The 12,898-nt window shown below is 41.9% G+C and overlaps 1 protein-coding gene across 1 annotated transcript in view; it reads left to right on the top strand.

Annotated features, from left to right (window-relative positions):
* KCND1 (potassium voltage-gated channel subfamily D member 1) overlaps positions 1-12,898 on the top strand; it is a 65,152-nt gene that overhangs the window by 38,069 nt on the left and 14,185 nt on the right. The window contains 4 exon segments of the mRNA XM_032211694.1: positions 7,423-7,585; positions 7,689-7,772; positions 9,804-9,899; positions 12,150-12,397. Of these exon segments, the coding sequence (XP_032067585.1) occupies positions 7,423-7,585; positions 7,689-7,772; positions 9,804-9,899; positions 12,150-12,397 (591 nt within the window).

The raw sequence follows: 12,898 nt of genomic DNA, 5'->3' as shown, positions 1-12,898 counted from the left end.
GATTTTCGTTTAGTATTAGTTATCGGGCCTTGGTTTGCTGAGTGCTAGTAAGAATCCAGGTTAGCTAATGCATTTATAGGGAATGCAAGTTAGGTAAATAGGCAAATAAACTTGAGATCAGAGGACAGCCACAGAGAAACAGTTCTCATAGGCAAGGATGAAAAAGTTTGCTGTTTTGTAATAAAGCAAAGATTCTAACTATTATCAAATTAAAAATGCATGAAGTTGGAAGTTCAAGGGCTAATGTAAATTGTGATAGCAGCAGCTTGGGGTAGCAACCAATTGTGGGAGAGGAACAGTACAAAACAGCGTGCCAGAAAAGGAATGGAAGATGGGCTTGATACTCTAAAACTAGCACCAGTCATAATTTGGTTCTCAGTGCCTGGGACCCAATAGAATAGATAAAGGTATAATCAATATAAGAGTGATTCTGACTCCATGAAAGACACTCTTTCCTCATGCCTCAGCCAAAGAAAGGAGTCTGTGAAGCAATTGTTTCACTACATCACTGTGACAGTGTTCAGACCAATTCAGATTTGGAGTTAGTAGGTTCAAGGTTCAAGGTTCATTTTATTTATATGCCACGCTATTCCCAGCGGGACTCAGGGCGGCGCACAAACCCAAAGGAGGGGAAGGGAAACACAAGAACTACAGCAAAAAGTACAGGGAATTTAAAAACGACCAACAGCCACACGATTTGAGTGGGGAAGGGAACTCATCGATCCCAGGCCTGCCGACACAGCCAGGTTTTAACGGCTTTTCAGAAGGCCTGGAGAGAGGTGAGGGTCCGAATCTCTGCGGGGAGTTCATTCCAAAGGGCCGGAGCCGCCACAGAGAAGGCCCTCCCCCGCGTAGTAGCCAGATGACATTGGCTAGTAGACGGAACCCGGAGGAGGCCTAATCTGTGTGATCTAATGGGTCTTTGGGAGGTAATTGGCAGCAGGCGGTTTCTCAAGTACCCAGGTCCAATACCATGAAGGGCTTTATAAGTGACGACTAGCACCTTGAAGAGTAGCCTCAATGGGTGTCTCATAAATCAGTATTGTCTGTCAAATGCTGAAAGGTTGAACACAAACTTTGCATGCCCAGAATCCCAAAGGATGGATGGCCAAGAACAGAGATGTACAACTAATTTTCATGAATGTATAGATAATACTTAGTAATTAGATAACTCCAGGCTGACTAACAATGTCACCCAATAGCTTCATGTAGACATTAAAAGGAGGAAGAGAATCAAGCCCTGAGGCATAATAAAATGGAGGAGCTCATGAACAGACACAACTGAATTGATCTGGCCTTGGAAGAAGAACTATGGTAAACTATAGTAAACTATGCTTCCCCCAAAACTCTTAAGCCTGCTGGCCTTCTGCAAACATCTCAAGAAACAGTTTGTGTCAGCCTCTGTTTTGCTGCTTGCTTTTCGGCTGCCATTGAAACGGGGAGGGGGGCATGGTATTTGGGTGAGGGAAGTATTCTGTGCAGGAGAGGCAGTAATAAGGTAGTTGTTCTCACCATCTACTGCGCATGTGGCAGAGAGAGGGGTTGCCGCCAAAGCCAACTGTCCGGCATACCAACCTGATGATGATTTTTGAAGATGTCTCCCACATGACACTTGTGGGGTGTTTGGATTGGACTATGGGATTGGGTTACCAGGGGAGGGGATTGGGTCACATATTGATATCTATGATTACGCGCGCTTTTGCCTCAGATCTTGCTTTGCCTAGCTGCTATCTACTCATGATCAGTAAAAGTACTCTTAATTCTGCAAAATGGAGTTGAGTGGTTTCTTTCTTGGTTACTGAGGGAAGTAGCCCTGACAGTTCGTCTGTCAGACATGGCGGTCAGCAGGTGATTGAGCTCATACGTTACATGAATTTGTTGTTGACTGATTTACCCTCAGTGACCATTTTTTTTCCCCTTTTTGATGTGGCTTTATTAATTGCATTTTGTTTTCTATTGATGTTTTTAAGGTGTTAGCCACCCAAAGTCACTTTATGGAGATGGGCAGCCATATAAATCTAATGAATAAATAAATAAGCTATGATCAATGGTATTGAACACCGCTAAAAGAGCAAGGATGGATGCACCGCCTCCCACCCCAAGCCCACCAGAAATCATCAATAAACATGATCAGTACTCTCTCAGCACTATAATCCATCCTAAAATTTAACTGAAAGGAATCCGGATATTCTGCTTCCTCCAGGGCTCAATGGAGTTTCAGACCTATAACTTTCTCAACAACCTTCCCTAAGAAGAGAGAGTTGGAGACTGGATAAAAGATTAGATTCAGCAATGCTTATTTCTGTAAGCTGCCCAGAGTTACTGTGAGTTTGGTGACCATATACGGTATATTAATAAATAAATAAAAAATAAATAAAAAATGCCTTCTCAAGGACAGGATGAACCACTGCTTTACCATGGCAAGCACTCTGAGTCAGAATCTCAAAAGATTGTCCATCTCTGGGTTAAAAAAAAGAATATAATTCTTAATTACTACTGAGAACAATGTGAAGATAGATGGCACCTCCCAGGAGTACCAGTGCTGGCTGACTTATTTGTACATAGAATTGCAGGAGAGAGTGGTTACGGTTGCATGCCAATATTTGGCACCCTGTTCAAATTTGTGTTTCAGTGAACAATATTTGGAAGCTTTTTTTAATCAAAGAAGATTGAAAGGACCGATAGAAAGAGTACCCTGACTTTGGCACTTCCCACAGTCACTATTTCTTCTCTGAACCTGTACACAATTGGACATAAATTGTACGCATGCATTAACATTTACCGAAAGGTAAAGTTTTTCTGTGTGTGTTTTTTTCTTTTCTATTTTTTACTATTCCCTTTTTTTTTGTTTTTCTTTTATTTTTTTAACTTTAAAGTTAGCTGGCTTTATTATACTCAAGTGCTTGTTAAAGAACTATGCCGGGTATGGGACCTGGGAAGCCGTAAGGGGGTTAGGGAGGGGGGATTATAGGGGGGAGGGGGGAGGGTGGAATTACAGTTTCAATTCTTAGAACAATAAGAATTCACTTGTATACTGCGGCTCGTTTTTCTTTTTTTTCTTTTTCTCTTTTATTTTCTAAAAAATAAACTGAATAGATTAATTGTAGGGATACACCAAAGTGAGGAGAAGAGGGAAAGAAGAGGGAGAAGTAAAGAGGGAGCGAGAGGGGAATGTAAGGAGGGTGAGATGGAGGGAGGGGGAGATGTCTGAGGGGGAAGGGAAGTAGAAGAGGGGAATGCTGGAGGGGAGAAATGAAAGTTGGAGGGGGAGAAGAAAGGGTGTATGGGGGATTGAAGTGTCATGTTGGGTTTTTTTTTTTTATGGTGGATTTTTTCCTTTTTTTTGTTTTTTGTTACGCACAGTATATAAGTGATTGTATAAAATGAAAATGAAAATGAAATAAATAAAATGTTTAAAGGAAAAAAAAAAAAAACATTTACCGAAAGGTGTGTTTAACTCAGTACCAGGCTGAAATTTTTCAGTTTGCATGCATAGTTTAAGTTGGAATGTTTCAATGTTGGCAGACAAACTACCTGTCCTTGATCTGCTCCAGTAAGTCACAATGTATGTTGGAAACTAGCATAGACTCTGTTTCTAATGGCATGCCTGTATATTTTGCATTTAAACTGCCTATATTTAACTATAAGGTGCTCTGACCTAGGCTTCCTGAGACAGTAAAAATCACACTTAGTCCCCAAAACCCTCTTTTTATTTCAATGGCTGTGAATTATGTTCATTCACAGCCCGTAATGAGTCACAAACAGTTTGCGAAGAGTCCGACAGAAGTCTGTCACAGTCTTTCGGGATAAGGCTGATAAGTACCCACCTTTATCTCCCTTGAAATGCTGCCAAAGACCTAATTGCCAATTAGTTTGGCAAGGCTTTAGCGTTTAAACCAACCAGAACGAATAAAGTTCATTCCTGCAAAAGCTCACGTCTGTTTGCTCCTCTTTTATGTCTTATGGGAGGGGCCAATCATCTCCAAACCTTACTTCTGAATCACCCCTTTTGTCTTCTTGCCTTCTGGCAGCTCTGTGCATGCGAGCACTGGGAACAGGCTCCCCCTGTTCCTCTGCCTCTCTGATGTCAGACTCCGGAGGCTCTAGAAGCAGCACATAACTCCCAGATGGCCCTGGCCCCCTCTCTGCTTCTGATGCAGAGCCCTCATCCGAGCCTTTCCCAGACTCCAGGACTGGCCCATGTTCCTCCCCGACCTCCTCACTGTCCGACTCTGCTGCCAGCTCCACAAGCCACCGGCGGACCACAACACAAGGCCCTTGGATTCAGAATTGTAAAATTTAGTGAAAGCTGAGTGTGCGCCTCCTCCCTTATTCTTTAACCCAACTGAAATGTGAATGTACAGGGTGTCAGGGTTCCAAGTGACACCCCCAACAAAAGAAGACTTCGCAAATTGGTTTTTCTCAAAGTTCCATTTTATTAGAGATGTCATATTGGCACATCTAGGAAAAGCCAAATCTGAAAGTTTCCAGGTTTTCCCCACCCAAGTGAAAGTTCAAGTCCCTGCCCAGAAGCACATGTCCATCACAGGCTGAAGATTTAAATATTCTGTAGCAGTGCGATTTGAATTGTTGAAATGGTGAAATTTATCTATGGAGTCATATAGCAATAGCAATAGCAGTTAGACTTATATACCGCTTTATAGGGCTTTCAGCCCTCTCTAAGCGGTTTACAGAGTCAGCATATCGCCCCCACAGTCTGGGTCCTCATTTCACCCAGCTCGGAAGGATGGAAGGCTGAGTCAACCTTGAGCCGGTGAGATTAGAACCGCTGAACTGCAGATAACAGTCAGCTGAAGTGGCCTGCAGTACTGCACCCTAACCACTGCGCCACCTTGGCTCATATAATATTAGTTCTAAGCATGCTCACATGCTTATTGGTTTTATTTGGCTGCATGAAGCTTCTTTTGGGACTGAATATTCAAAAAAATGTCATTCAAAACCCCATCAATCTATACTGCAAATCCTGCTTCTTCCTAATCAAATATCATTTTATTACATTGGTCCATTCTGATTTTTAGTGACCAATGAAAGTGGCTGAATTTTGGGGAACAGTTTGTAGAACTTTGTCTTCATATGTCTTCAAGTCTCTTCTCATTGACACGAGTCTATTGATGTAGACACAAATAAAGCATCAAATAATGTCATACTAACTTTTGCAATCAATTCCACTAGATGTATTGGATTCCCCATGCTGAATGGGAATGATGGGAATTGAAAACTAACATATCTGGAAGGCACCAGATTGGGAGAGATTGTTTTTCTATTCACTTTACAAGTAAAGAAATTCTTTACAGCAGTCCTGTATATAAAAAAGACCAACTCCCCAGTAATGACATGAAAGTGATCAACCATTGTTTTCCTTCAAGATGTTTTTTCAACTTCTTAATCTAGGGTAGACTTCTGGTATACTGGGGGAATCCCATTCAACTATTAACCAGGGTCATTCCTCTTTAGCTTCTCAGCCTAAAAGCTAATCTGAATAACTATTAGAATGCCACTTAAATATTGTTAATTTAGTCACAGTTAGTTTAGTTTAGTTTATTATATTTATATGCTGCCCTTTTCCCCTGAAGGGGACTCAGGGCGGCTCACAACTCAAACCAGGGAAGGGGGATACAGACAAAAAATTAAAAAACGAAACATAACAATGCATAATTTAAAACACACAACAGTCATACCATTCGAGACGGGGGCAACAGCTCTTTAGCCCCAGGCCTGTCAGAACAGCCAGGTTTTAAGGGCCTTGTGGAAGGCCTGGAGGGTGGTGAGGGTTCGAATCTCCACGGGGAGTTCGTTCCAGAGGGTCGGAGCAGCCACAGAGAAGGCCCTCCTCCGGGTAGTTGCCAGTCGACACTGGCCGGCGGATGGAATTCGGAGGAGGCCTAATCTGTGGGATCTAATCGGCCTAGTGGAGGTAATTGGCAGCAAGCGGTCTCTCAAGTACCCAGGTCCAATACCATGTTAAAAAAAAACATTTAAATATATGATTGAGCCATAAATAACATTCTTGTAATACATATTTAATCATTCCTTTTTGTAAAATATACTCAAAACTTACATAATTAGTATAGATATTCAAAAAATGATTTTCAAAAAGACATATGGTAACAGAATTGACCAGAGCAGAGAAATGAATAACAAACAAATAAAATACCCTTTAATAGAAACATATTGGAAGTTTGTCCTGTCCAAAGAAAGTTCAAGTTTATGTGGATCAAAAATTCCAGTCTCGTGCTTACATAATCTTTATGCAGCACACAGAACCCAAGCTATCTAGTAGATACGCCACCACTATTATTTAGTCATCCTCCTGGGTCCTTAATAGCAGCTTGTCACATAACTTAACATTTTCACAGCATAGAAATCAAAGATCAAGATCTTTCCATTTGCTTGATTTTTTTTTATATCAAGCTGCTTTTAGCAGTGTGCTAGAGGGGTCAATGAAAAATTCAGCATCCCATCCAAAATTTCTCTCTCTCTCTTTCTCACTCCCTCTCCCTCTCTCCCTCCCCCTCTCTCTCACACACACGCTTAATGCCCCCACCCATCTACATATATATATACCACGATGGTTGATTGAAAACCTTAATTATCTGATGTAGGCTCCTTGGATAAGGCAATGAGCCCTGGCTTCACTGGTGGAACCCACCCACTCTTTGGAATAAGCCTTGTTTTTTCATAAGAATGGTAATATATAGAGAGGTAATATTGCCTAATGCAAAGGTTTATTTTTCTAATGATGAAGGGAAGGGAAGATGTTTAAATGAACAGTGGCAATCCTAGTGAACCCCAGTATACCTGGTGCTATTTGCTGGGCAAAACTGGCAGTCCGTTTCTTATTTGCCAGTCTTTGATTACTTGGTGTTGGGAGGACAGAGGCAGATTCCAGACTTGAAAGTCCTGATTATGCTACTCAGCAGTCAGCTATTTTCTCCCCAGCCTTCTGGAACACTGGCCAAGGAAAACCTTCCAAATACATTGGATTCCAATTCCTTTAATCCAGTGGAATACTACCTAAGGGTTATCGGAATTGAAGTTCAGGTGGTGCAGTGGTTAAATGCAGCACTGCAGGCTACTTCAGCTGACTGTTATCTGCAGTTCAGCGGTTCTAATCTCAGGGTTGACTCAGCCTTCCATCCTTCCGAGGTGGGTAAAATGAGGACCCGGATTGTTGTTGGGGGCAATATGCTGACTCTGTAAACCGCTTAGAGAGGGCTGAAAGCCCTATGAAGCGGTATATAAGTCTAACTGCTATTGCTATTGATATTGCTATATCTGAAAGGCACTAGTTGGTGGAGGTGATATGTTCATTTCTGGGTGTTATAAGACAGAGGGTAACAGGCTTATCTGGGCAATTGTGAGATGGCTTAAGGGCTGCAGTAACTGTCGTATCTCTTGCAGCTATGGTGACATGGTTCCAAGCACCATTGCAGGGAAGATCTTTGGATCCATCTGCTCCCTAAGTGGGGTGCTGGTCATCGCCCTTCCTGTACCTGTCATTGTTTCCAACTTCAGCCGTATCTACCACCAGAATCAGCGGGCAGATAAGCGACGAGCTCAGCAGGTAGATGTGGAGGAAGAGGAGGAGGAGGAGGAGACCATAGACATGGGGAGCGCAACTATCTGTGACATTCCACAAATGGTTCTCTGTGTTTCTCCCTTTACAGAAAGTTCGACTGGCCCGAATACGACTGGCCAAGAGTGGCACTACCAATGCTTATCTTCAGTACAAGCAGAATGGAGGCCTTGAGGTATGAACTCAATTCTCTGTTCACCTTGGTGCCCTCAGTTTTCTCCATGCTGGGCATCCTTAAGACAATTGCACAGGTTGTTTTCTTAAACCAGTTGCCTTTTCCTAGATAAGGAAAACAAGGATCAGTGTGAATGGGAAACGTGCGGTTCCTCCTCCTTGCTTGAGCCAAAACGCTCCGTTTTTGTTATTGCAGTCAAAATGAACCCAAACTTTTGATCTTTGGGGTTGACTACAGCTGGGCTGTAGACATTCTCTCCAGTGCATTCCATCAGGGTAAGAATAATTTGCCAGAGCTGCATGTTAAGCCAAACACAGCTAATTGCCGAAAGATAAGGAAAAAAAAAAGAGAGAGAAAAAGAATGGGATATACAGTACCAGCCCTCTTTCCCTTTCTTGGCCATTCGCTTTCTGTCACATCTGTTAATGTTTTTTTCCCCCCTCTCTTGGTCTGTTTTTCTATTTCCCCATTTTATTTACTTTATTTATGGGGATGCATGCAGCACTTAGCCTAATTTCAGAAACAATCTGCAAATGATCAGTCTAGACCTCTGGCAAAACGAGAAGTTGATGTGATTGTTGTCTTCAGAGGGCTTTTGAAATTAGGCTGAGTACCATGTTCATCCCCAGGGCCGACAGTTACACATCCTTGGGCCAAGCTTAGAACAGAGCTTCCACCATGAGTCACTTTCGGAAACCAAATGCTGGAATGCTCTTCCCCAGGGAATAATTCTAGTTCTCTATTATCTGCCACACTTGTTAATATAATCATAAAATCCCTCGAATGGGTCATTGGAAATGTTGGCACTTGGTTTAGATTTATGTCCAAGATTCCCATCTCTATTTCTCCCTCTCATCAAATGTAAGGGAAGCTGCGAGCTTCTTTTGCGCAAAGTCCCATTCATTAATGAGAGCAATTTAATTAAAGTGCTGTCTAAATAAAACAAAGGCTCGGTTTCAAGCATTGCATTATACTACAAAATAATTTGTTTTGTGTTGGCTTGGGTGAGCATATGCATTGCTGTTTACCTAGCCCATTTTCATGTATTCAACAAACAGCAACTAAAACAAATAATAGTTTACTAGGTTTTGAAGCCATTCACTGTTAAGGATAGAGGAAGACTGGCTGAAAGAAACAGCTACTCTGGATGGTCTCCTGTTCTGTCAAAGGACCCAATTCATAACTCCTGGACTTTCAGGGGCTACTGTTGTCCTCATGTCTTTCTATCAGCTTTAGGTGATTCAGATTCTGTGTCTCCTGTGGTACAATGAACTTAACTGCTGTCATTCATGCTTTGGTGTTTTCCAAATATTCTATGAGTCAGACTGTCCTTGAAGAAGGTTTGGAAATGTCAAGGACTGCACAATGCAGCCTCCTACATTGCAGTCAAGTCTTGCACCACTTGGTTTTCCCCCTTTGTTGATCAATACTTTGATTTTGGCTAATACAGGCATCATAGAAGCCTACTCTTAAATTATCTGTTTATCTTGTTTGTGATATATTATATGAACAGTAAGTAAATATTTTTTTTTTAAATGACTTCAAAAGTCTAATCCAGTACTCCTCAAATGTTCTAATCTCAATTCCAATTTTAAATAAGCTCCCGGCTTTATATTGCAACTGGAGTATTCTTTGTTGGAAGGCTTCCTACTTTGCAAAATATCAATTCCCTGTAGACAGAAAGGTAGTCCATTAGAGAAGACAAATATAGCCACACCCTAACCCTGCAGTACTGTTTTCTAAATGCAGAAAGCTTTTTTTTTTTCAATGGAAGGCACTCGGATACTCTGCCACCCTTCTTGCAATCTGAATTACAATACTCTAAATATATTTAAAAGTTGAATAGGTTTTAAAACGTATGCACTCAGGCGGTTTCCCCCATTTTTACATTTCTACTTGCATGTCCAATGATGGCTCTGATCATTTAGATATGTGGATATTCAAGCTGGAGCTGCCAATTGTTGAAATGGAATGGTAATGTGCTGGCGTGTCCATCAGATACCTCACCTCTCTATCTTCTTTCTCCATCAGGACAGAGATCCTGATGCACATGCCTTGGCAGTGCGCAACCGATCCGCTTTTGAACAACAGCACCACCATCTCTTGCACTGCTTGGAGAAAACTACAGTGAGTAATAGGAAGATGGGATCAAAAATGGGAATACTCAAAAAAGGGAGGAATGGAAGGAATTTGGGAAACGGAAGTGGGACTGGTGGGTGAAGCCTGCATTTGTATTTACAAATGAAATCTGCTTTCTGTCCAACACCTTGTGAGCCAATCTTCCCACTTTACGCTCTACAAAATAGTAAGCTGTGATTTTGATGCTCAGGTGGAATAATGGGACTTTTGTTGCTAAATACTTGAGGGTTTCTTATTGAGGGAGAGGTTGGAACTGTGCTGATCTTATTCCTCAGCAGTCTCCCCCCCCCCCGATATATAATGTGTATATAACATGAAGAACTTCACCCTAAATAGAACCAGCAACATTAAAGGGGAGAGGCCTGTCACTGTGACTTTGTAGGGCTGATCCCACCCTCTTCCAATAATGGCTTCATTGCTTCTGATAGAATGTTTGTTACTTTTTATTGCAACAAGGATAACTGAAGTGCAGATTGCCAGTAGATGCAAAATGCAAAATTAAGTCAATTACACCTCTTTTAATGTTTAATATTAAATTATAGTTTAATGATTAAACTATAGTACAGGACAGAAATCTTAGGATCCTATGTAGGTCTTGAAAGACTGAACTGTAGCCCCTAGAACCTGTGGTGGTGGTGGTGGTGGTGGCATAGACGCACTTTCATTGAGTATAACTCCGGAAACTGCATTATAATGTCCATATTTTAAAATTTAAACATCAACTAGAGTTCACATGGAGCTGTCCAAGGTCCTGTTTTCATCTGCTCTTAGTGGAGACAGAGTTTTGCCTTGATTTTGTTTATCTCAGCTGAATTTCCCCACTGTCTTAACATTACTCATCTTGATGGGAATATTGTTGCCTAGATTTGAGCCGAGGTGGCGCAGTGGTTAAATGCAGCACTGCAAGCCACTTCAGCTGATTGCAGTTCTGCAGTTCGGCTGTTCAAATCTCACCGGCTCAAGGTTGACTCAGCCTTCCATCCTTCCGAGATGGGTAAAATGAGGACCCGGATTGTTGTTGGGGGCAATATGCTGACTCTGTAAACTGCTTAGAGAGGGCTGAAAGCCCTATGAAGCGGTATATAAGTCTAACTGCTATTGCTATTGCTATAGATTTGATACGACAGCCTGAACTGATTCTACAGGTTTACAAATGTATGTTCTATATTTTTCTGCTCTAGTTGACAACTAATGAATCAGGAATGAGCAGCGATTATGTTTTTCAACAACATTAATTTACTAGGATAGTTAAAACAAGAAGGGGCAGCAATGAAGGACAAATTTCTCTTCAGGCTTGGGGAAATGTCAATAAGGTAACAGACTCACTGTGGAATAAGACAAGTGATGGGTATTGGGTGCCCTCCTGCTTCCCTTTTTTTTTTCCATAAAAAGCTGTTGCTGGCTGAATTTGCAGTAATTGACCCAAGAAGGGGATCTTAGCGTTTTATTACTATTTCAATAAAAATGTCAGTTCAGCACAGGAAAAAAGGCAGAAACTATATTTTTAGTCATCGGGAATGGAATTGATAATAAAAGTGCTAGACTCATAATGCCTTAATACAAATTAATGGTGTCACCATTCTTAATATCCTATTCATAGTCTTTTTTTAGTTGCGGTCAGTATTTCTCGGAAGAGTATTGAGCTGAGAATGCAAAAACAAAGTAATCCAAATTATTAAAAACTGTTAGAACAAGTTCCTTAGGAGGAAAAGTTACAATGTTTGAGGCTTTTCAGCTTGGGGGAGTGGGGAGAGAAGCAAGTGAAAGGGCCATAATAGAATTGTATTAAATTACACATGATGTGAAGGAAGTGTTTAGGGGAAAACTAACGATCCGAGGTGGCGCAGTGGTTAGGGTGCAGTACTGCAGGCCACTTCAGCTGACTGTTATCTGCAGTTCGGCGGTTCAAATCTCACCGGCTCAAGGTTGACTCAGCCTTCCATCCTTCCGAGGTGGGTGAAATGAGGACCCAGACTGTGGGGGGCGATATGCTGACTCTGTAAACCGCTTAGAGAGGGCTGAAAGCCCTATGAAGCGGTATATAAGTCTAACTGCTATTGCTATTGCTAAAACTCTGGTGAAGTATTAATTAAGTAATCTGATACGATCACCCTTGCGGAAGAAGGGGTGTTTGGGAGTAAGAATAGGTTTGTCCACTCACATCAACCTCTATTATTATTTTTCTCCTTCTTTCTCTTCCCATCCCCTGGCTTTTTTTTTTCCTTTACCCGCATGCAGAGTCATGAGTTTACCGACGAACACACCTACAGTGATTTTTGTCTGACTGAGCCGCTGGGTTACCGCACCAGCCGCAGCACATCTCTCTCCTCTCAGCAAGGAAGCAAAGGGATTCTAAGCACCTCCTGCTGTCCCCGCCGCAACAGGCGCCGCACCACCCGCCTCACCAACTCCACCATGTCTGTCAGCCGTGCCAGTGCTCAAGAGCTGGATATGTTGAACAGCCACAAAAGTGCTGCCCCCCAGAGGTAAGAAGTAGGCCTACAGCTTTTAACACCCAACCAGTGGGAAGAAGGGATTGCTTCCACTTGCATTATTCATGCTCAAAAAAACCACATCTATTATCTGTGGGAGAGAGTGAGGATGGGGGAGACACAGCTCAAATGTGTTACCAAAGCTATTCAGTACAGAGAAAAGACTCAGCGCAGTAGCAAAGCATTTTAAGCAAACATTTTCAGATTTAATCCACAGAAGTTTCTTGCCTGAAGGGCCACTGACAACCAATGCTGACTGTATAAGGCACACAGGTTTTTGTTAGATTGATATACTGGTAATATAAACTGTGTCTCACTAGTACTAATATATATATATTAGTACAAGGTTCTCCTCCACAGGAGGAGAACCTTGTGGCTTAGTGGCTAACACAACTGCCTAATATGTAATACAGCACAGGTTCAAATCCCAGTAAGGGTATGGCTAGCTGATGAGAGCTAAATAGCTTGAAATAGATCTATACTAGTCTCCCTTTA

Source organism: Thamnophis elegans, chromosome 2 (assembly GCF_009769535.1).
Source record: "Thamnophis elegans isolate rThaEle1 chromosome 2, rThaEle1.pri, whole genome shotgun sequence".
Taxonomy (NCBI): Eukaryota; Metazoa; Chordata; class Lepidosauria; order Squamata; family Colubridae; genus Thamnophis; species Thamnophis elegans.
This window is presented reverse-complemented; position numbering and strand designations above follow the sequence as displayed.